Genomic DNA, 24,574 nt, shown 5'->3' with positions numbered 1-24,574 from the left:
AGAAGTCTTGTGGGGGAGAGGGCTGCCTCCAGGCTGGCAATGTGTGCACACACTCATGTAAGGTGATACACATACACATGTCCTTGTGCAGGTGCCCTTTGTTTCCAGCTCAGCCTTGTTCTCATCCATCCCTAAACAGTGCTGCAAAGGGTTTCATAGCTGCAGAGCTGTGCTTTGGCTCCTGGGCACTGGGGTATTGGCAGAAGAGAACTCAAGCAGTGGCGATATTGCTGGGAACGGGATGGGATAGGATGAGGTGGGGTGGGGTGGGGTGGCATGGGATGGCATGGGATGCAATGGGATGGCATGGCATAGCATGGCATTTTGGTCCTGGTATGCTCCAGCTGCTTGTCTGCTCTGGGTATTTCTTGTGGGCTGCAAGACCCTTTGGAAAGTTGTCAGCTCCTGTTTGTTGCATCTGAGAATTTTAACCAAGGTTATGGCTGTAGGTGCTGGGAAACCCCTGTTTGGACAGGTGCAAAGGTGAAGGAAACATCTCTGAAGGTTTATACCACATTGGATAGCCCACATTATTGGAGCTGAGAGCCACAGGAACTGCCATTTGGTTCTGTCTTATGTCCCTTGGTTGGAGACAGGTTTTTAGGCAGGGCTCTGGGTGGTGAGCGTGGGACCCAGTTGGGGTTATGAGAACCCACCTGGGGTTATGAGAACTGCGGTATCCTATCACCTCTCTTTGGGTCTGCTGCCAAGGATAAACTGCCTGTGACAATCTGACAAGGTGACAGTCTTAAGCTTTGAATGAAATGAAAAGAAATGGCTGATGAGGGGATGTTTCATGCTTTATCCTGTGGAGATGATCCTACTCCTGTTGTAACAGCAGTGTGAGATCTGCAGCATTTCACACAGGAGCTCAGAACACGTCTTTCATCCACTCCCTGTCCTCCTCTCTCTGATTGTTTGTCTTTTGCTTGTGGTCTTCTGGGGCTGCTTTGGTCCATCACAGGATGAGTCTGGTAAGGAAATACTTCCTGCATGTCTGATCTTATCCAGGTTATGATCCCTGCCAGGCTCTGAACATAGAGATAAAACAGCTGGACCAAGTAGCCTCAGGTGGGCTCTTTGAAAGCCTGGTCTCATAGGCCACAAGAAGATGGGCATCAAACCCTCTAGGTGCTTGCAGCACCCTACCATCTCCTAGTGGGATTTCTTCCCATAGATGAAAGCTCCTGGAGCAGGATGCACTAATCCTGGCTTTGAGCTGCTGCTGCGTCTATGTTGCTCTTCTGTGGAGGCTGTGCTTATGGGGAGCATCACGACTCATCTCAGGGTATGAGCTCAGAGCTGAGCCCCTCATGGGCTCAGTACCAACATGCTTTCACTTACCATCTCTCCAGGGCACCTGTTGGTACCGGGTTGGGTACCCAAACCCTGAGGCCAGGAAAGGGTTGTTAGAAGGATGGCCTTGGACATCTGTGAGAGTATCAGTGAAGGAAGCACAGAGAGTTGCTCTTCCATGTTCTGTGGCTTCAGCTGTAACCCCCACAGCAGGGGCTGCCTGAGGGTCAGAGCAGTCTCTCCCCAGCTGTAGCAGACATGCTAAGTCATGGCCTGAAGCAGTGGTTGAGCACCTGGTGGGAAGGCAGGGCCAACCCAGGGGAGCTCAGGTGTATGCAATGTACCTCAGTGACTGGAAGGGGTAGAGCCAGGATCCACCCCTTCCCTGACCTCACTTAAGGGTTGGCAGTGGAGGCGAGGGCATCTCTTGTTGGATATCCCTGTGAACCCTGGGCCTTCTAAAAGTAAGCAGCTCTTTTCCTTCATTTCTGTATCTGTGGCTTCTGCATTTGGGTTCCTACTCATTTGCTGCAATCAAAGATTTTGCTCCCCTGCTGTTATCATCCCACTGCAGCATTACACCAGTGCAAAGGGGATGGATGTAGTTCAGGCTCCCCAGCACAGCTGTCAGGTCAGCTGTAAAACTGATTAGAAGGAGAATGAGAAGAAAGAGGGTAAAAACTGTTTGAGAAGTGGTCCCCTAGATTAATACCCACCCCAAAAAGGGACACACTAATATGCAATGAGGCACTGCTGTTTGCACAAAGATGCACATGCAGTATTTGGGGTGTAAGTATGCCCACGTGTGTGCATACAGCTTTGCCCCACTGTCTGCCCTGGGTAGCTTTGCTCTGCCCTAAGCTGAGCACAGCAGAGCCCTGCCACACTCTTTTGGGTCTTTGAGACTGCAAAGGGTAAACTGGGACTGGAGTGGGGGCCTGAAAGCAAACTAATGATGAAACTGTCTCCTCCATGCCTGTGCCTTAATTAAATGCATGGAGAGGCTCGGGGAAGCACATCTGTTTTCAATCTGGAGCTCTTTGATGGCATCAAATGTTCTTTCCCCAGATCAGGGGGGATGGAAATTCTGGGCTGGCTGTGGCAGCGCCGAGCCCAGGCTGCAGCCATTGGGATGTGGGAGTCTTGGGGGCCTGGTGGGAGTGTGCCAGCACCCGCTCCCCTCTCTGCACCCACGGGGCTGCCTTCAGGCCCACTGTAAAGGCTGAGCACTGCCTGTCCTGCTTGTCTGCATCGCCAGGACCAGCTGGGACCTTGGCTCGCTGGCTGCAGAGCCCTGAGAGGTCCTTCTCCTTTCAGTCTTCTTTGCTCTTTTGGTCTGGCTGTTGTTGGTCTTTCCTTCTATTTTCCTTCTTTTTTTTCCCCTCCCTTTCCTCCTTCTTGCCTGCCTTGTTTCTTAGTTCTCTTGTGCTTTTTCTTCCTCTCTACTTTTCCCCCCTCTCTTCTCTTTCCCATTTCTATAACTTTTTTTCATCCGTATTTCTCATTTTCACTCTTTTTTGCTGTTCCCAGCAGGGCTGTACCCACCCTTTTCGCACTGACCATACCCGCACCCTCACACCCCTCTAAAGAGGCCTGAGAGCCGCTTCTCCCCAACCCGGGGGTTGGGGGGCTGACCGGTGCCCACCGCATCCGCAGCTCATCCCGGCCGGGGGTGGGGGGCCCCGCTCCGGTGCCACGTCCCGGCAGGGCCGCCCTCCCCGGGTACCCGGCGGGGCCGCCCCCGCCGTTTGAAGTGCGGCCCGGAGGGGCGGAGGGAGGAGAAGAAGGGAGGGGAGGGGAGCGGAGCGGCCGGGCGGGGAGGCGGAGGGACGGGGCGCACCCGCCCCAGCCGCCCCACAGCCACCGTTCTCCTCCCGGCCGGCGGCAGCTCCCGGCGCCCCGAGCCGGCCTCTCTCTCTCCCCTCCGGCATGTTTTAAGGCCGGCCCCAGCCGCTCTCTTTTGGGCTTTCCTTCCAGTCGCCTCACCGCCGTCGGGTCCCCGTTCCCCCCGCCCTCGGGCCGTGAGCTTCCCTCTCGAAGGGCCGGCGGCTGGGGGGGGGAGCGGGGGCGGTGGGCGCCGGGGGGGGCGAGGGCAGAAAAGCCCCCGCTCGGCACCATGGCGTCCAGCTATGCCCACGCCATGGAGAGGCAGGCCCTGCTGCCAGCCCGCCTCGACGGCCCCGCCGGCCTGGACAATTTACAAGCCAAGAAGAACTTTTCCGTGAGTCACCTGCTGGACCTGGAGGAGGCGGGTGACATGGTGGCCGCGCAGGGGGACGAGGGCGGCGGCGAACCCGGCCGGAGCTTGTTGGAGTCCCCCGGGCTGACCAGCGGCAGCGATACTCCGCAGCAGGACAGTAAGTGCGGGGACAGCCTGCTGCCGGAGCGGAGCAGAGCCGGGGAGCGGCGCGACGGGGTCGGGACAGAGCGCGGGGCTGAGCGGGGGGTCGGGGCAGAACATCAGTCATCTCTCCCTCTCACCCTCCGTCCGTCTGTGCCGCCGTCCGTCCATCCGTCACCCGTCTGTCTGTCCGTCCGTCTATCGCCCGTCCCGTCGGAGCCGGCCGCAGCTTGGAGCTCTGAATGCAGCCCCGAGGTTCCGTGCGCGGTCGCAAAGCCGAGCTCCGCTTCTCCCGGAGCCGTTTGCTGCGGGCCCCTGCAGCCCCCACCCTGTGCGTGGGGCATCGGATAGTACAGGGCATCCCGTCTGAAAGCGCCGCAATAGAGCAGTGGGGAAGGCGCACAGGTTTGCGCGGTATTTTCCAAGCGCGGCGCTGTGCTACGGGCGTGCCGCGGAGGAGTGGGGTGAGGTAGGTGCGCAAGTTTCTTTGCCTTTCCACTCCTCGTTTCGGTTAAAAATGTACCCCAGACTCGGTTTTCGTTGTGAGGCGGGTCTGGCGGCGGCCGCTGCGGAGAGCGGAGCGCAGCCAAGAACACGGGGTCCCTTCCGAGGGCTCCCTGTGAGACCCCCCCCCCTCCGCCCCGGGATCGGCCGGGCCGCCAGCGAGAGGCGAACAAAACGAGGAAAACGAAAATCGCGACTTTCGTTCCTTTTCGTTTTTTTTCGCCTCTCTCTGGCGGCCGCCGTAAATAAACGAGCGGCACCGCCGCGATGCCAGCACGGACCGGGGCGGCGGGACCGCCACCCGCACCTCGCAGCACCATCCGACGCTCCGACCCGGCTTTCCTCGGCTTCCCCGGGCGGGGCTGACAAAAGGGTAACGCTCCCAAAAAGCGGCGTTTTCCCCCACCGTGAGACCCCCGAGCATCAGCGCGGTGAACGAACGCTTCTGTCCGGCGGAGAGGCAGCGTCCCGGGCCGGCTTTTCCTTTGCGGTGGGCTCGGGAGCGAATCGAACGCGGCTGGGAAACTGCTTGAAAAACGTCCCTTCCTGGGAGCCGCCAAAAGGAATTTTCGGGCCCTAAAAGTGCGCGTTCAGTGGGTCAGGGAGGCTGCGATCGCCGTTGCCCCGTGGTTCGGCTCCTGCGCCTCCAGGCTGCGGCCGGGCAGCCCCCGAGATAAGCAACGAGTTCTGCCAACAGCTCTTTTTTCCATGTTTGTTTTCGCCCCCAATTTCCTTGATGGTTTTTAACTGGGCCCCTGGTTGCTCGTGGCTCTGCCCGCTGCTGAGCTCAGCCGGGAGCAGCGGGGCTGCATTCCCTCGCTGCCCACGTTGCTCTCAGGGCACTGAACACTTCATATCCCGGTTCAGGGACGTGTTGCCAACCAGCAATGCCGAGCAGGGAGCAAACTGCCCCTTAAAGTCAGTCAGGGGTTCTGCAAATGCTGTAAAATCTTGGATCCCGTTGTGGTGAATTAGGAAGTTTTAGAAGCGTTTCAAAGCAAGCTAGAAAGAATAGCGAGGATAAATCCTCTCTGTCTCCTAGGGCAGAGCTGTCATCTGCGCCGTGTGGCTGTTTCACTGATGTGTTTAGCAGCCCCTGTGTGGTTCCGTGCCTCAGTTTCCCCACCTGCAGAGTGTTCTGCCGTATGTGTATGGGGAAAGGCAGCACCCGAGCGCCAAATGAGAGCTGGTTCAGCACAGCCAACGCAGGGCTCTGTTATTCTTTGTTACTGAGGGTGAGATGGGAAAAGCTGCTTGGAGAAATCATGGGATGTCTGCGGAGTACTGAAAACGTTCTCCTAATCTGGAGGAAAGTCAGCCGGCCTGCTGCTGCATTCTGCCCCAACCTGGAGCACCAAACCAAAGCGCTGGGTGACACCGATGATGAAGTTTTATCCAGGCTTGTGAGACTGGAGGAATTACGTTACCATTAATTCGTTGTAAAGGGGTTGACGAGAAAGCTTTTTTTCCTATTGGAAAAGAAGGGAAAGCAGCATCCGTGGGAATAGCTCAGATTGTGATACGTGCGGGGAGAGCTGTCAGTGTGTAACAGGATTTCATCAGGGTGCTGCAAAACCGTCGCTGCACTGAGTTCGAATCGCAGCTCAGCAAACATGAAAAGCTGCATGGTGAGCATCGGTGCCGCTGTCTTGCAGGCAGGAGCTGAGCTCCTCTTTGTTGCAAAACCACCTGATAGATACGTCCACACTGTGTTTGCATTGAGGCCAACTGAAGCTGGGATGGAAACGCTGTCCCAGTTCAGCAGGGAGGGCTTCCAGGTCTTCCCAGCAAAAGGATGTGGTGCCCTTTGGGGGTAGCAGGAGCCCGACGGTGGGTTCCCAAAGCTCGTGGTGCTGAGCAGGGCGAGTCCTCTGAGCGCAGAGCTGCGGAGCTAACAGCTTATTTTGGAGATGGCATTTTTGCCATCTGCTTTTTTTGTTTGTTTGTTTGAGTGTGACTGTTGACGGCTCGTAAAACAGTGTGGAGAGCGAGCAGCAGAAGAAAAATCAGTAGTGCTCTAAGTTCTCTGGTGAAGAACGAATAAACCCCACTTTGATTCAGGACGTGCTTGACTTCTGCATGTTGGAGTTATTACTATCCCTTAATTTCTCTTGGATACAAGGGGATGGCAGCTTGGGGCTGTGCTTCTCTCCCAGGTCAGGCTGTTGGGGCTGGGTTGTGCTTAGGCAGCTCACCCAGTATGGGGATGGAGGGATGATTCCATTGCTGCCTGGGCTCCTGCCTGCCGCCTCCGTGTCCCGTTGCTGGCTGTGGCAGGCAGGACCCTGAGCTGTGGGATACACGGCTGCTGTTTGTGCTGCTCTTCACCCCTTTTCAGTTAGAGCGAGTGCAGGTGCTGCGGGAAGAGAAAATGATTTGTGTGTATGTTGAATTGTTTCTCCTTTTCTTGCTGATCTGGTGTTGTGGTGCCTCCCCGCCCCGTGCAAAAAAAATGACCAAAACCACTGGTATTGTAAAGAAGAGCTTTGCCACTGCTTCGTAATGGGAAGAGCAGTTCGGGCGCTGCCGAGGTATGTGGGGAGAAAGCAGCAGGGCTGTGGAGTTTTTTTTTATGGACTTGTTTTCTCTTGAAGCTCCAAGGGACTCTTTCATTTGTGAAATGCAGCCTTTATTCCCAGAAGTTGCTCAGACTGGGATGGGCAAAGAACGGTCAGGAGGCAAGAGCTCGTCTCACAATGAGAGAAGTGAAGCCTTAACCCCATGGTAGCTGTGAGCATCCATCCACAGTGCTACCAGGAATGAGTTTCCCAAACCCAGCCTTCCTCTCCTGGCCACTTATGCAAAAACTGGGGATGGATGCTCGTTTTGAGGCGCTCCTTTGGGCCGTCTGCTTGGAAGAAGTAGAGCAGCTCGCTGCTTCGTGCAGGACTGATCTTGGTGCACAGCAGCAGTGCGGCGGGCATCCTGAAGCCTGCCTGCTTTGTCGTTTTGCTCTCGGGCCGGTCGGTGTGTGATTGTTTGGTGAAGCGTTGCCCACTGTTTGATGGTTTTCTTGCATCCTTGAGTGCCGTGATTTGAAATCGGAAAAGCGTTTGTTTTTCACGTAGATTTCTCCATCTTCTGCCTGCCTGCAAAGAGGCGCGAGTGTGACTGTCGCAAGCATAGAGTGCTGAAGAAAAATAAAAAGGAAGCAAAGAATGGACAAAAATGGGCAACTTATTGTTTTTAACGGGCAGGGGGGAAGCTGTGTGAATGTGAAGGAGGGAGCTGAGTGGATCTGAAGGTGCCGATCACGCTGCCCTCCTTTAGATGGACGAAGCCAGGCTTTTATTTGTGCCTTTCACTTTGTTTTATCACAATCAGATTTGCTTCCTGGTTCTCATGGGCTCCTAATTTGCTGATGGCGTTTGTGTTTGCAGTCCATCCGCAAACGCTTCCAGCTCCTTAATTTGAAAAAGGTTTTGCTGAACGTTTTTACTTCTTTTTGTTTTAATTCCCCCCTTCCCTTGACGTAATGAAAACAGTGCCATGAAAATGAGATTCTGAAACGTCTCGTGAAAAAAGGAGCTGCAAGGTTTGCTCTAAACTTCCAGCAGGCTTTGAACAAACAGCAGCTTTCTGTCATCTGTGCTGAGTTTCCAACATTAGCCACTCCATTATATTATATTATATGTATGGTATATAGAACAGTGATCACATGGGAAAATATTATCTTAGGGTTAATTTGGGCAGTCTCTACTCACACGAGTCATTGCATGCGATTCAATGGGCTGCTTATGTCTATGCCAATTGATGAGTATTAGTGTTCAGAGGCTTGACCAGCAGCCTTGAGTCATGCAAAAAAAACCCCTCTTTTGAGGCTGGTGGAATGTTTCTGTGGAGGGATGAGGCGTTGCTGTCTGTACTCGGGGCACCATCCTTGTGCGTTTTGGCATTGGTGCAGCGTGCACCCAAATAGCGATGGTAGGGAGCCTGAGTGCACTGACAAGGCAGGCATGGAATTACAGCGTCATAATTCCTTCAAGGTGATGGTCTTTCTTTTTTTTTTTCCCCTGGTAACTGAATATGCTCCCATGGTTTTTTGAGATCACCGGAATGGCTTGGTGGGATTATAGGTGTTTATTCCTGGTTGCAAGTTGTTTATGGTATATTTAATCGTTTTGGAAAGCCGTATGAAGTAGCCCTGAGGGAGCTGTGCTCCTGCTGAGCCTCCGTTGCATAATGAAGCACATCACGAGTATGACCAAGTGTCACAATATCCCAGCCTCGGGCCTCTGTTTCTGGGGAGGATGAATCACTGCCTTTTGGTTCCCCACCCTGCTCCCTTTCTCTGCAGAGAAGTGAAAATCCCCACTGCCTGGCAGAGGAGCTGCTGTCCAGGGCTGTGTTCTGCCTTTGTCTGGACTGTCCTTGCAGCTTTACGCTTGGAATGCAGAGGTTTCAAACTGTGCATGGGTGGTGGAGCACAGAACATAGGTTTACGGTCTGGTTCTTTCACGGAGGGTGCATTGCATGGTTGTTGTATGTGGGGTGTGATATCTGGAGCTGGTGGGGAGAGTCACCATCTCCGAGGGATGTGAGATGCCCTCAGTCCCAGTGATGCTTCCCTGAGGGGAAGGAGTATGAATTCAGCCTCTCACGGGCCATGCAGAGAAGTCCTTCTGAACAGCACTAAGTTACAGACTCCATGGTTTGAAGCCCATGTGTGTAGATCTCGTTGCCACCCACTCTGCAGCACAGGGCTGCAGGGGTTTGTGCTTTGTCACCCTGTGCTGTGACAGCTGAGGGTCTGAGGTCCTCCAGCACCTCAGTTTGCTGGTTTGTCCCTTGGTACATCGGTGTGTGACACGTGCCTGTCCTGCCATTTCCCTTCCTGCCTGGCTCTGCTCTACCATACAGCCACAGAAGGCATCATTTCTCTTCACGCACATTCCGCTGGGCCCACTTGCCCTCTCCCTCATGGAAGGTGCCCTGAGGTGGGGACAGAGCTTACTGCATGTCCATTGTGACCACTGCAGCATCGCCCAGAGATAGGTTTCCCCAGAATGAGAACATTCACAGGACGCTGACTGGGCTTGGAGCAGAGCAGCAGTGCTGGAGCTGGGATGGCCTCCTGCAGCGGAACGCCTGGCGTCTGCAGGGCCCAAGCCGGGAGGAGAGCGTGATGAGCAAGCCAGCTTTCATCCGTCTCAGCTTACGTAGCTTTCTGGGCTCCTCTCTCACTGCAGAGGCTAAGGAAAGGCTACAGCAGTGCTTAGAGCACTGTCCCAGACAGTCTGGATTTGCTGTGCCCGGGACCTCCTGGTGCCGTGTGTTCCTGGAAGGGAAGGAGAGCGGAGAGGTGAGGGGAGCCAGCTGTGCTGTTAACAAGTCACTACATCCTATCGTGGCGTCCAGTTCCTATTCCACCCAAATTTTTCCAGCCCTGTCTTGTAGCCCATGTAGATGCTGGACCAGTCATGACTGAGCAGGGGTTTTAGCTCATGGGGAGCTGTGTCAGTCTGTGCTTTGTTCTTGTTTCCATCATGTTTGAGGGTGGTGAGCTGGCAAAGCTGTAAAGACCTGCTCAGCACTTCTGGAAATCATCTGCTTTTTGGAAGCATCACTGATACAACCTGTATTTAGGAAAAAGAATCGTGGTTGCAGCTTTTGAAGATCTGCTGCTTCTCAACATCAGCCCAGCAGGCAGGGCTCTGCAGGGATGGGTTGGACTTGGGTGGGAGAAGGTGCCTGTAATGGCTCTGCGTGGCACCTTGATGGCTGTCTCCGATGAAGGGAGTAGAACAGAGGTTTGTGAACCCAGCATCAAGTCCTTTCTTGGGGTGGATGACTCTTGTTCTGACAGTGCTAGAAGGAGTTGGTGGATGTTCTGAATCTCTTCCCTGAGCGTGCTTGCTCCATTTTGCCTCTGGGAAGTCTGTCTCCACACTCAGGCTGGTAGTGCAGCCTGTCTGGTCCAAAGTGCTTGAGGATGGCAGAGATTTTGCAGTGAGAGAGGAGCAAAAACTTTCAGGACAGGGTTGGAACTGATCTCTGCATCTTACTTCCTTCACCGGAGTGCTGGTGGGATTCTGCACTCTGCAGACCTAAGGTGGTGGGACCACAGGTTTGGATTTTGTGCTCACACGAAAGACAGCCCTATAGGGAAGGTGGTGTTCTGCTCTGTGCACTCCCCAGGCTGCATGGGGCATTTGTAAGGTGCAGATTTTGTGCTGGTGCTGGACTTACACCCAAAATCTAAATAGAAAATGGTTTTTGGTGTGATTCCTCCTCCCTGGTGTCAGTAGATGTGACCCAGTTTTTTTGTTGCTCCAAAATTCCTTAGTGCAGTATTTACGTCTTTTTCCTGTGCTCTTGCTGCAGTAACTTGGCAAAGTTCACCTGGCTGTGCCTCAGTTTCCCTACCCATGTAAGTAGGCCATGATCCCAACTCCTTAATAAGGGGCATTGAGATCTGTGGGGTAGTTGGTACATAAGAGGTTGGCTTTAACAGCGATTTGGGAATATTCTCCTCCCTCTGCATCCTCTCCCTTGCTAGTTGTTATTTAATTCCCCTCCATCTTTGCAGCTGACCACCTTCCTTCTTAATTAGCTGAATAGCTACAAGGAGGTTCCCTTTCCATGAACCAGAGCAACTTCCAGCAGTTTCATTCCTGCTGGGAGCCCTTTTTGAGCCCAGCTACACCTGAACCCACCCCGCTTCTTGTGCTCAGGTCTGCTGAACACCATGAGATGGTTGGGCTCTCCATGAGCCCAGAGGATGCAAAGAGCACCTGGCATCCAACAGGAATTGCCAGCAGCCCATTGGGATGATCGTGCTCTTTTTCTTGGCTATTGCCTGGTCTGGAAGGTTGGGCCAAAAAGATCTTTGCTTACAATTTGTTTCATTTGGACATTGATGCGTCTCATGGAAACTAATGGAATTGCTCCAGAATAAGAGCGTGCTGTGTGTTGCTTGTTTGTGATTTGGTTTTCATTGTTTCTCCTTAAAAAAATAAAAAAGATGATAATAATAAAAAAAAATAATCCCACAAAGAAACAGCTAATCAGGGAAGAGAAACAATCACCTGTGATTTAAGAGAGGGATCTCTCACTGTAAATAATAAATTAGTGTCAGGAGACCAGGCAGACAGAATGGTTGATGAATATCCTGCGGGCTGAAAGTTGTTTATCAAGCCTGTTTGAAGGCTTATGACTAACAAGCTCATTTACAGAGTTTGGAGCCTGTTCATGAACTGTTCTCCAGCTGGGAGGATGTGAGAATCATCAGAAATTGTATTCACAAGTTACTTGATCATTTAAAAAAATGATCAAACAAACAAAAGACTGCTCTTTGGAATGGAACTGTGAATTCCTCTTCCTCCCCACTGGGTTTTCTGAGGCATTCCCCTCAGGAAAACAAGGGGCCTGGAGAAGAATGCAGAACCCCGCGTTGCTCACTAATAGCTTGTTTGGTGCGAACCCTTCCTCTGTGTGGCACAGGATGCACATCGTTGTATGTGGGGTGAGGTCTGGTTGTGATGCCCAGCAAGACGGATTGGTCCCGTCCACACCAGTGGCTCCTAGCCAGTGATTGGCGCTCACCCCAAAGGGAAGCAATCACTCTTGTTTCTCTGCTAGGCTTATGGAGCAGATGTCTCCTCCAAACCATGGCCCAAGCCTTTCTGCACGGTGCCCTGTAAGAAGGCAGTGAGGGAACTATCAACCTGCTGCTTCTATAGAGAGGGATGAATCTGGCCTAAGGAGTGCTGTGGCTCTGTACCCTTTGCAAATCATCAGACCGACTCTCTAGCTCAATGCATGAGCTGCACCTTTATGAGGAGAGACAGATGTTTTTCACCCCTGGTATCACCTGTAGTTCTGCCTCACTTATGGGGTGTCCTCTTGTGCTTGGCTCCACTTCTGCTTGCTGAATGCCAAAGGCACCAACTACGTGAAAAGCCCAGAGATAAAAAGCAGCAAGGAGAGCTGCAGAGCCCATGGTCTAGGAGGAAAGAGGGCAAAGGATGACAGGAGAACAGCCTTCAAATATGCTCAAGGCAGGTAAAGACTGATCTCCATGTGTGTGTACTTGTGTTGCAGCAGGGGAGATCCCCTCAGCCCTAGTCAGGGTAAGGAAGCCCTGGGAGAGATGATGGGAGTGTTCTGTGGAGATCCCAGCTGAAGATCTGATGAAGACGAATGTCCGAAGGAGTGAATATCATATAGCTGATCCTGCCTTAGAATCCTTTAGATGTCCCTGCCCCACATTACAGTGATACTGGGACTTCAGCAGGCAACCACCCATGTTCCTAGCCTGGTGCTCTGCCTGTCCTGGACAACAAAGCTGCAGTGTTCATTGCAGGACTGGGTGCAGAGCTGTGGCTTCCTCGCAGTCCCGGGCTTCCCAGGCCCCAGCCTCTCTGGTCACAGGCTGCCTCAGTAGGGCTTTGCTTTCCACTGGGTTTCCCCATCCCTGCTGGGTTTTGCTTGTGTTACATATCCCTTTCCCCCTCACTCAGTGCGTTGACAAGAGCCATTCCAGACGCTTGCTATGCTGGGTTTGAATCCCTCTTTCTGTGACTCTCTAGGAATAGTTCTTTGTTTTCTCTTTAATCTATCAGAGGAAGGTAGAACAAGAGCCAAGGGGCTGTGAGCAAAAGCCAGACGAGCATTCGGAGGAGGCAGGAAACACATTTATTTTTTTACACTGTGATATAGTCACTAGAACTAAGTAGGAAGGAGGGTGTTGGCTTCTCCAACCACAAAGGCCTGGTAGCCCTTTTGGAAGATGCAAGTCACTGGTCTTGCGATTGGGTAACTGGGTGAGATGCTGTGGTTGGGTTACGGACCCCAATGGGCTGAGCAGCTCTGTTCTGGCTGGGAGATGGAGGGATGTGCTGCAGCATTCCTGTGTGATTCCATGTCAAGGATATTCCTGCCAGGAAATCAGCTCGCAGGACCAGATGGAGAATGCAGATCCACGCAGTGCAAAACTGTTTACAGGTTTGGAGCAAAACATAGTGAGAAACAAAAGGAAAAATGTGTCCTCATCACCGATTGTAACTCAGGCTTTTATGTGAAGCAGCTGCCATGCTCACTTGTAGGTCAGTCCCCTCTCCAAAATCCCACTGTTACAAATAGCAGAGATAGGAAAACCTCTGCAGAGCTACAAAGGGCGATCATTGGGCACGGAAGGGGCCTGACTTGATCTTGCATTTTAGGACCTCTTCAGACTTTACTGAGACTGTGAAGAAAATAGGCAGTTGCAGAAGATTTCTGGTATTTCTGGCCAAATTGGAGGGTCTGTGTGAGCAGCGTCTCTCATAATCGCAACAAGGTTGGCTTTGGGTAAAATGAGGAAAACAGGGAGAGCTGCAAATCTAATCAATGGGGTGGGGGATGAGCACACTCAATATCATCTAGGGACAGAGGGGCTCTGAATCAGTGGGCTGAGCAACCTGGAAGGGTCAGAGACAGCCACACAGGGCTGGCACTGAGCACAAGGAGCAGCGGTGACAGCAGTCAGAGCCATCCCTTGCTGCTCACTTCATTTTGTGTTTGCTTGTTGCCAGCCAGGGAGGAGCTCACTGAAACCAGGAATTACCAGAGAGCAGTGGAGAGGTGGGTGGCTGGGCAGCGTTCACAGTGCACAGCCCTACCTCTCACCCTCTGCCTCACCATCCATCCCTCCAGCCTGCAGGGACCAGAGCCATCCCAAACCAGTAGGTATTGCCCAGTGCTTACAGCTGTGTGCTGTTGGCCAGGGGGGATTTGGGCACAGTGGTTTCCAAATGTGTTCCTAAAAGTATCAGTAAGCAAAAGGTGCTGAGAAATGGTTTGGAAGATAGTTTGGAGGAATTGCACTACACTGGGATATGATTGATGGTAGGGAGAGGAGAAAGGTCAAAATAATCAAACTCCTCTTAAAATGTTAATGGACTGAGTTCCAGAGTAAGTCCTGGGTGTGAAGAATTGGAAGGTCTCTGAGTTTCTCCCAGATCTTCAGGGCACTCTATGTATGCAAAGCGGGCACGTCTTTCTTAAGGGAAAATGCCCAGCCAGCAGCAGCTGGTACCGCTGCCCGTTCTGCACTCGGAGATACTGTCGCTGGTAACTGCAGGACCGGAGGGGCTTTGCCGTTATTCTGGTGCCATCTACTGGTGTGAGCCTACAGGAACGTGCCGAGGCAGCAGGAAAGGGGGAGAAAATGTGAGCGGATGGTGCGGATTGCAGGAGCCGGGTGCATCGTATCTTTGTACCAGGCTACCGGATTTTGGAAACTGTAGGAGTTACCTTTGCAGTTCGTGTTGTTCTCAAACTGTGGTTGAAGTTGGCCGATGACTCCAAAGCCATCGAGGCAATTAGGGATGTGACACCCGTTGCATCACAAATGATTGCTTAGGAAACCCAGGTGAAGGCAGCTGGGCTGCCCTTTGGAAGGCATCTCAAAGGGATTCAGTGTCAGAGCTCAGCTGGGAGGCATCTTCCATTGCTGCCTCTCCCCCACCACACTCTGCACGTCGGCTTTGCTGTTCTTGTGGTGGGGGCCAGGCTCACAATGCATCCCCAAGGAGGTGTCCTACTGCCCATTCTGGGCAGTGCTAGTGGTGCTGCTCTGCGGGTGGTTGGGGTGGTTTGGGCACCCGTCATCTGTGGTGTTGCTGTGAGCAAGAGCTATGGGGATATCCCAAAATGGAAAGAGGTGTTGGGATTCAGACTTGGGCTGTAACTAGGCAAAGACGCAGCCTGTACCCAAGAGGGAGGAGATGATTTGAGAGGCTGAGAGACCTGGGGCTGTTGAGCCTGCAGAAAACGGGATGGGGATCTGATCAATGCTTACCAATATCTGTATGGTGGATATCAGGTGCACGGGGCCAGGCTTTTTGGTGGTGCCCAACAACAGGATGAGGGGCAATGGCCATGAAGTGGAACACAACAGAGCATGAGAAAGAACTCATTTGCTTTGAGGGTGACAGAGCCCTGGGACAGGCTGCCCATGGACGTCATGGTGTCTCCTTTGGAGATATTCAAGACCCACGTGGGTGCTTTCCTATGCAACCTACTGTAGGCAACCTGCTTTAGCAGGGGGCTTAGACTAGATGGCCTCCAGAGGTCCCTTCCAAGCCCTACAATTCTGTGATTTAATGTGAATGACGATCACTGGGAGCATTCTGCCTCCCCTGTTCATGTAAGGCAAGATCAGAGTGCTGTAAGCCAGAATGAAACGTAGTATTTGTTTTAGCAACCCATCCATCCTTCAGCAGGGATGAGGAGATGAATTCTCCAACTTAATAGGAGCTTTTCATCTGCTGCTCTTAGAGTCCTCCTAATGCTGGGAGCAGATTTGGTTGGATTTCTTGGGTTTAATTTATGTGTCGACTTGAGCTGGGTGTTTTTTTCTTCTTGCTTTTGATTCATGAAAGCATCTCTATTCATCAGGGGCACTTAAACAACCTGCAGAGTAAAAGCAGTGTCTGTGCAGGGAGCAGTCCCTGTGTCCTCAGTGTTCTGCTGGCACTCACTCCGATACAAGCCCATGGCAGTGGGTGACGTGCAGCTTGATGCATTTCTTCCCATCAAATGCTGGAAGAGGTTCCAGTGCAATCATTAGGCAGTATTGGCCTGCAAGTCTGTGTTGGGAGAGAAAATCTGAATGATTTTCTGTCTGATGAAAGGGGAGGAGAGGGCTCCAGAATCAGAAATGCTTTATGGGAGGGCTGTCACTTATGAGTGCCATAATGGTTCAGTGAGACCCAAGTATGCTCTCCCTCTCATGGCTCTTCATTCTTTATTTTACTTATTTAGGTCGCAGATCCTGGGAGCATCCAGCTTGCTGCCTATAAACTTTTAGGCTGGTTGTGTTGTGACCATTTCCTCTCTATGTGAGCAATGCTGGGTGGCACCTGGGGCCAACTGAGGCCAGCTCCTCAACCCCAGCTCAGAGCAGACTCGCAGGCTCTCCTTCATCTCAAGCCAAGTGATAGCTCCTAGTTGGAAGGAGCACAGGAGCAAGGGTTAATCAGAAGGCAGCAGGCACCACAGTGCTGGGCAGCACAAGGCCTGCTCCCTCCCGTGGGCTGCAGCAATGCAAAAGGTTTTATTTCCCCTTCTCATACATTAACCTGGTGAATGGTAAATACCTTGCCATAGCAAGGTAAACTAGGGGCTTTTGCCCAATAAAACCCTGTCTTTGTATGTCTGCTGTAGCTGTGCTGGGGAAGGAAGCAGTAAAGTTCCCGCAGAGCGCAGGTCGGCAGTGCTTCAAAGCTCACTGAGTGGGCTCTGGGCTCACAGCAAGAGCACCGGCTTTGGCTAAACTGTGCAGAGTTCACCCTGAAAGCTGGTGTGGGAACTTATTTTGAACCCAGAGGCTCTGTCACTTTCTCTGGGCCAATTCACTAGCACTAGGCTGCTGGGGGACACTCACCCTCTCGCCTCAGTTATATGTGCAGAAGCAAGGTGCTTGTGCTAGGCAAACACCAGGAAGGCCTGTGAGGTTTCCTTTTCTGGAGCACTCTGCAAACAGGACTGGAAAAAGGTTTGGGGTCCAGGGAGTTTGCTGGCAGAGCTCCTTCCTCTGCATGGAGAGATGGGGATGGCCCTGTGGGATGGGGACATGTGGCTATCTCCTGGCCTGAGATGCCACTGGGCAGCACTGGGGGCAGCTGCTGGAGGCAGTGGAGCTCCCCTGCTTCCTACCGCAAGTGCCACATGGTGACCAGGTGACCCATTCATTCAGTTCCATGTCCTCGGACCTGCTATGCTGTTGACTTGAGCTGTGGCTTAGAGATTCTTCCCATCCTGACCAGAGCCGCTTCCCCATCAGCATTGCTGGTCCTCATGGAAATCAGCGTGCAGTACCTTGAGTCTGGTGGATGAACTCAGCAGCCCAATAAGGTTTGGGGACAGGGATTTCTCTGCCCCAAAACTGGTGGCATCCTCCTGAGCAGGGGCAGGACGCTCCTGGTGCCTTGCTGAACTGGCAGCTTGCACTGAGCATCGTAGCCAGGAGTGTTCATGGTGTTTTATAGGGCACAGTCTGTTGTCATCGAAGCCGATAGCAAATTCTGTACTTTCTGTAGCCGACGTTAAATGGATCTTTTGAAGGTTGTAATTTCTTGTTTAACCGATGCCAGTTGCAAATACTTTGTGCTGAGGAATAACCCCTTTGTGCCAAATAAAATACGGTGGAAGTCTGTGGCATGTTTTTCAGCATATTGTTAGTTACGGCCCTCCTGACAGAGCACATTCTATGCTGAAGATAAATGCTCGGCAGCCTTTTGCCAATTTATGTCCAAAAGGGCTTTTCTTGGATGTCCCCTTCTCAGTGGAAAATGCTTTTCTGTTTTTCCAGCAAACGTTTAATGAGCTGAGTTCACAAGAAAAAGAGGACCTATTGCAGGAGCTTTTGCATTGTCTGTTAGCTCTCTCTGAGCTGGATCCGTACGTAGCTCTTTGGATGCTGTGATCTTTGTTACGCTCCACACAACCAGTCCCATCTCAATGTTTTCAGCATGAGCCTGGGACCTGGTCTGACAGGAGGTGGCCTGAGCTGTGGCCTCCATCCTAGTGCCCCTTTCCAGGAGCTGTATGGAGAGCTGCAGGAGGAGGAAGCCATGCGCTGGCGTGTTTATTCCCGCAACTGGGTGGAGGCTGCCCAAGTAAAGTCAAAGGCTCTTGATGTTTCTGGGAGCAGCTGAGCTTTCCTGCCTCGTGGTGGGGTGGCTTCAGAAGGCCTTCTTCAGGGATGCAGTTGATGAAGCAGAGTGGGAAGTTTATCCCTCAGCTGCTTGTCTGCATCAACGCTGAAAGATGAGCTGCTGTGTGCATTTACAAAACAGTAGCTTTGATTATGATTGTGATCACAATTGTGATATGACTTATTTCTGGTTTATTTTGAGGTGACTTCCTTGTTGTCCACACCCCTGTAAGTGCTGTGAATGAAGTGCCGGAGTATGTCCTCAGAGAGTGGTATATTAGGCCCCAACATGTGTTTCTCTAGCTCATTGCAAGGGCCTCCAGTGATGAAGAAATCTGCTTAACAAGCTCTAATGACCTTCAAGAACTTAAATCTGGCTGAAAGTCATTTACTGATTACTGACTAAAGTAGGGCTCCAGCGTGAAGCAGAAACCCTCATCCCATCATCATTGGGAGTCATCAGGAGAGAGGCTGGAGGGGTCTTCAATCTGCCCTTAAGTGCTGTGTTGAGTGGGGGCCTGAGGGCATGGAAAACATTGCCTGACTCCCAGTGGTTTTGTTCAATATTTTTTTATTACTTGGACAACTTTTTTTTTTTTTTTTTCAGGTTTCCGTTGCAATTTATAGATGAATTCTGAAGTTTTTTGGCTTAAGAATGCTTTCTACTAGACTTATTTTATTTTTACATTAATTGTTAGCGAAAATAAACATAGCAAAATAACCAGCAAATGGTTTCGCCAGTGGGTTGATCGAAAAAATATTTTTTCTAGGGGAAAGAATTCTGTTTAAGAATTTCTCAGTTAAAGGCATTGGCGTTGCTGGACATGAGTGACATGAGGGAGTATGGAAAAACGCCGGTGCTAACAGGCTGGGGGATGGGATTTTGTGTTTCTGACCGGCTGTATACAAGAAGGATGCAGCCCTGCAAATTCAGCTTCACAGCTTTGCCAATGTGTCTAGACAGCCCATCTCCATGGGGGAGAGGGAAGCTTATTTCCTGGACCTACTCCAGCTCTGGCTGCTCCGATGAGACATGGCCACATCCTTCTCTCCTTTACCAACGGAGACCACATCTCGTTGCATGGGGGTAGTGCTAAGCTTGCTCGGCCGTAGTTGCTGATGGCCAGTCTGGTGCTCCCACAGCGATGGGATGCAGTGGCTGGAGCAGGAGGTGGGATGCACTACGAGTGTGTGGTTGTGTTAATTGTGTGCCCCTTTGGGTGGGATATCAAATATTATTTGGGGCGAGGTATTCCTCTGCTAGACTTGGATTGGTTGGCTGTAGGGTAAGTAAAAATGATGGATGCAATTAATTATCTAGAACCTTTAAAAACCCTTAAATTGTGTTAAATTAGGCTGGAAAAGCAGCATTTATCTGCTAGCCCTGCAGCAGGCTGAGAACAGCAACTTATGGCAGAAACATCCTATTTCCATACGGCTTCCCTAAATCGTCTGATCCTCGAGGTTAGCGTATCTGACTTTGCAGCGTGATGAAGGGCAGCAATAAGCAAAAATCTGCTAATATATTCATCACCTGGAGGCAAAGGTTATTAGTCCATGTTAGGGAGCGTGGTTTCCAGCACATCACTCATTTGCCCCAATTCGCAGGAGCTCTGACAACAACCATTCTGCCTCCTCTGCTGGGAGTTGGGCTTTTCAAACTGCAGTGAACTTTGTGGAAAGACAGAGGTTTCCATTTTTCAGCCTTTTGATTTAAAATCTCTAGATGATTGTTTGACTCTGGCAGGGAACCATTCAAAACACATTCCGAAATATTCATCATTCCAGCAGGCTAGGAAACATAAGATGTAGCAATTTATTAGCTAATGTGAAATGCATTTGCTGCCCAGAAGGGGCTGGGGATGGCTGTGGGGCACAGCCCGGTTTCTCTTGGCGTGGCACAGAGAGGGGGCGTGGGGCTCATGGGAGCCCTTGGAGCATCTCCTCCATGGTCCTGTTCTGCAGAATGCTGCTCTGTCAAGAAAGCTGCACTCTGAAATGGCCCTAAGGGCTTCAATGGCTTTGCCTCCTCGAGCAGTGTGGGATATAAAGGCCCTTTATCCCCACCTGAGGAATGCGTTCCCTGTCGGGATGCTCAGAAGAGGCAGGTGGGCTGGATGCTGACAGCCGGGCTTGAGTTCTGTTATTTCTGGACCTCTCATGTCATCGTTTTTCCAGTCGTGATCAAGAGGGACCCATAAAATGCATTAGTGGTCAAAATCTGGATTTCTGTGCAGAGCTCTGCAGCGGCTCCGCTCTGATTTGTGTGTTACTTGGTGGCCTGATCTGGTCAAAACCCATTTGTTCTTGGATGCTAATGAAAGGGGAGCACAGCCTTTGGGGAGCCAGTTTCCATATTCTCGCCGTGCTCTGCGCCTTCCTTTCTTGTTGGTGCTCTGGGCTCCAGCAGCGGCCCTGGCCACCATGTGAGGTGAGCTGGAGCCCTGCTCTGCCATGCAGCTCCAAGGTCTGCTTGTCTGGATGACAAACAGATGAAATATCCATTGAGAACAGCGTTTCTATGCACCGCCAGGGCCTGCTGGCATGCATCCCACAGGTCGTTGTCTGCTTGCACGGGTCCTACGTACAAAGCCCACATCCAAGTGAATTTCCAGACCCGACTGGGGTAGGGCTGTGTGATAATGGCCCTGCTCAGCACGGTGGGGACCCAGCGTGCTCAGACGCTCATTGTGCAGGTGAGCCTGAGTTGAGCTTTGCCAGTGTGGGCTGGTGGGCTATGGTAATGTTTGCAGACTCTTGCAGTGTCTGCGGCATTTGGAAATGATCTGTCTGCCCCAAATGCCAATTAGCTCATTTGTAATCTGTATATGGTCTGGAAAGAAAAACAACCCAACAAACAAAAACCAAAGCTGCTCTTCCCTGCCTCAGCAAAAGCATTTTTTTTTTCCTTAGTGCTTTAACTTTCCCTATTAGTAAGTGTCATTGGCTGAAATTCGTGGGGACTTTTTGCCCAGAGAAAATGAATAATGAAAGCAGTGTTGCCCAGAGTTTGGGTGGGTGCTGGATGGGGGGAATGGCTTGAGGGGCTGCAGAGCCCCCAGCTTCATGGCTTCTGCAGCCATTTGAATGAGTGCAGACACGGAGGCTCAGCACACTGAACCCGTGGCCATCAGGAGAAGGAGGTTACGTTGTTTTTGTCGACTCAGGTATCAGGGATTACTTTCAGGCCTTAGAGGGACCTTGGAGGAAAAAAAAAGAACAAAAAACCTGGGATGTGTCACCCAGAAGGGCTGGTGCAACCTCCCTTGTGCTCCTGGCACAAGGACATCCCATTAACAGAGAGAAGAGACTCTAGGTAAATCCAATAGTTGGAAATAATGCCACATGTGTACAGCTTGCGACAATATGGAGCCTTCTGTGATGGCATGTGCAGAAGGCAACCAAATGACCTGGCCGTGGCAGGCTCTGGTGACAGCTTATTGTCACAGCCTTGAAGGCAGTTGGTGATGTCCAGGAGGATGTGGACACTGATGCTAGGCTGCTCCTGCCTGGAAGTGCTGGATAAGCATGTGGCCAGTCTGTAAGAGCAGCCTGGATTCTTAAGAGGGGCATTCTCTGTAATTGTGTGCATGTGGATGTACCACACATGCACACTAGGGTTAAAAGAGGCAGAGATACCTGGCTACACATGACTGAGCTTCTTCAGAAAAGTCAAGAAAGGGTGCTGGGAAGATGGAAAGACGGATGTTATCTGGAATGAACTAGGGCAGGGAGGGGCTTTGGAAATGAGAAAATACCGACGGAGCAGGGCGGAGGTTGGGAAGTTTGATTTTGGCTGCATGAGTGCCGTTTCTAAGTTGAAACATCAGGACACATGGCATGGGAAGGGGAGCTGATGGGAAGAGGATGTGGGCGTTGGAAGCCATACCCTGACCTTGCAAAGGCATGACTTCATGTCCAGCCCTGCCCAACGCACCCCTTCCAGGTCTGACCCCAAAATGAGATGGGAGCTGGGAAGGCACAGCCTCTTTAGGGTGCCATGGGTTCCGTGCCTTGGATATGGCAGTGGGGTTTGGCTGGAGAAATCACGCGATTGTGTTTCTGCTCCTCTGTCTCAGGTCCAATGTGCCTATGGCATTGGGCTGCCCTATTGAGGGGCTCGGGGGTCCGCAGCCCTGCTGGATCCTATCCCCACCCTGCCTGGTAAACCCACCCTGCTGGATCCCGGCCACGGTCTGGTGGTTTGGTCTCTTTGTCAGTTACAAAATGCAGTCTCACAGAACATGATTTGCCGCTGGCAGGCTTTTAAACTATGTGTTTGCTTTTGATTATCCTTTTTTTATTTTTCTTTAAATTAATTTTCCAAGGATCAATGTGGTAATGCATATAAAAATTACAATATGTAAAACAAAGTATAAAAGCATACAACGAATTCCAAACACATAACATACTGTGCCTTGGAGCTTATGAGATCCATACAGTGCTTATTGTATTATGGGAACACTCTGACCCCAAGACCCGGTGGAAAGGCTTGTTAGAGGAGCTGGGCTAAGCCATGAGCTGTAGGATGCCCAGGAGGAAAGCCCTAGGAAATATCAAAGCAGAGCTGTTAGAGCAGAACTCAGGCTTGTCTCTGGGATCTAAGGGGACTCTCAGTGGCTCTGTACCAAATTCTGGAGAAGGATGTATACTTCCTCCCCCGCAAATATTGTTCTCCCAGTAATAAGCACTTAACGTCATGCCTTTCTAGGAAGAATGTCTGGATTCCCATTGGGTCGCAATTACAGTTTTTTTTTTGTCCAACTTCATTGCTGCTACTACATCGAGCTCCAAGCACTGACATGGGCAGGGAGAAGGCGCATCTTATGGGTGTGCAACCATAGGAGGCACAACCTATGGGCTCTGAGATTCCCTCTGGACGAGAGGCAGAGCACCAGAGCTGAAACCTTCTCAAAGAGGAGCGCTGTCTTCCAGCTGGGATAGAACTCGTAATGCCCTGGTGAAGGGCTGTGCAGGACCTCAGCAAGTTCCCAGCCTGGAAGCAGAGCTGTGAGGCTGGAGGCACGCAATCCATGCAAGAGCTATTCACAGCTCCGTAATGATATGTAATTGTTTGTATGCGGTCAGCTAGAAATTACCCTGATAAGTTCCACATTGCAGACACTTTGGAGAGGAACTGCTGTCGTCTCCTGGGTAATGCTGAAAATGCACACACTTTTCTATTTAATATTAAAACTCGGTTTTGATGTGAAAAATTCAGTATTGCCTTTCTGAAGTCCCACAGCCTGTTCACAAAATTGCCATTTTTTTTTCTCATGGAGGAGGTGAATTTGACTAGTCCACGAGATCATCAGACCCAAAGATGTTTTAAAAACTGCAGCATCTGTTTCTTTCTATTTTCTTTTTTCCTCCTTGTGTTCCTGGTGATCCAAACAAGACAGAGTTTCACATACTGCGATTTTCTGTGTAACTGAAATAATTTGAGGTCTTGTGTATGGGTGATGCATCTCATACCTGTGTCGCCATCCCATGAACACCTATCAGGACACGGGAGCTATGGAAGGAGAATTAGCTTTGATTAAACCTTTCTAGCTCTTTTTTCCCTTCCTTTTCCTGTGTTGATTCCCTGGGAATGACAGTGTTTTGGATGGAGGTAAGGAACTGAAAGCAAAGCAGAGAGCGGATAAAACTGCAAAGTGTGCCTGCGGAGGTCTTAAAATTCAACTTCAAACCCAAGCAAAAGATTTCTCCTCTCCCTTCTGTTCTCTATTTTTCTTTCTTCCCCACTAATCCAAGTAAAAAAAATCTTGGCTTGCAAGATTATTTTTCAACCTTAAAAGAGTTATCAGTTGTTGGGTTTTCAGTTTCTAGATTTGTTTTCTCCCGTGAAACAGATTTGTTTTGGTTTTCTTTAATCCGTATTCAAACTCTGGTGGTAACTTCTTGTTTTTCAGGCTGTGATTACAGCGTGATTCCTTATTATTATTTTTTTCCTGGAATCCTTCCTCAGTTTACAGTTTACATAACCGATGTGACAGATCTGCCCTGCCTTACTGTAAGTGATTTGTGGCTGGACGTCTCAGTCTCTCGTTTAATGAGACCCAATTGTTGACTTTCAGTTCAGATCCGATACGTGCTCTCTAACCTCTGCTTCAAGACTTCATAGAACCGGTCAAAACTTTTCAAAACTGCCCACACAATGTAAACCCCATCTGGAAATTTGTTTTTATTCCGACCTGGAATGAAAGCAAGTATGTACAGGCATTCCTACAAACTGGAAATCCAAAATATGTTGCGGTTGCACGTACTGTTGGAAAAAAATACTGGTCTTGTAATTTACATGTAGGCATTCAGTTCGGAGCTCTGGTTTGGTTTATGGTTGATTATATTTTCAATATGATGTCCCAACAGACCCATCTGATGATACTCCAGTGACTGTCCCTGACGTGAAGACAGCGGTTCTGCCCTGTTGCATGGGGAGACGTGATGAGCGAGGAGAAAAGGATAGGACACTGTGTTATTTGGGAGCAGTTAGAAGTGCTCTGGAGCATCCTAGAAGTGCATTTGGATCTGCAAGTAGTGCATGAATGTAGAGCTTGTACAGGAAAAGCACGTATATGGAAACAGGAAACAAAATCCCCCCCAGTGCAGCGTGAAACATTGGGATTTGGAAATGAACTTCTCAGAATATCCAACACTGGTTCCAGAGCAGAGGAACGTGCATCTCTGTCTCCCCAGGGGCTGCGCTTGCGAGAAGTGGGGCTTTGGAGAATGCTGTTCGTAATAATTCTGATTAAAAGAATGTTGATGAAAGGCTCCTGACCCATCTC

At 50.9% G+C, this 24,574-nt stretch overlaps 1 protein-coding gene across 2 annotated transcripts in view; it reads left to right on the top strand.

Annotated features, from left to right (window-relative positions):
- The first annotated feature begins 3,132 nt into the window (after window positions 1-3,132).
- PRRX1 (paired related homeobox 1) overlaps window positions 3,133-24,574 on the top strand; it is a 30,815-nt gene continuing 9,373 nt past the window's right edge. For both annotated transcript variants that reach the window (XM_072343468.1, XM_072343467.1), the window contains exon 1: window positions 3,133-3,653. In XM_072343468.1, coding sequence (XP_072199569.1) covers window positions 3,413-3,653 — 241 coding nt within the window. In that variant the 5' untranslated portion in view covers window positions 3,133-3,412. The remainder of the gene's footprint in view (window positions 3,654-24,574) is intronic.

The sequence above is a fragment of the Excalfactoria chinensis genome, chromosome 8, assembly GCF_039878825.1.
Source record: "Excalfactoria chinensis isolate bCotChi1 chromosome 8, bCotChi1.hap2, whole genome shotgun sequence".
NCBI lineage: Eukaryota > Metazoa > Chordata > Aves > Galliformes > Phasianidae > Excalfactoria > Excalfactoria chinensis.
The sequence above is the reverse complement of the archived record's forward strand: the minus strand, read 5'-3'. Positions and strand labels throughout refer to the sequence as shown.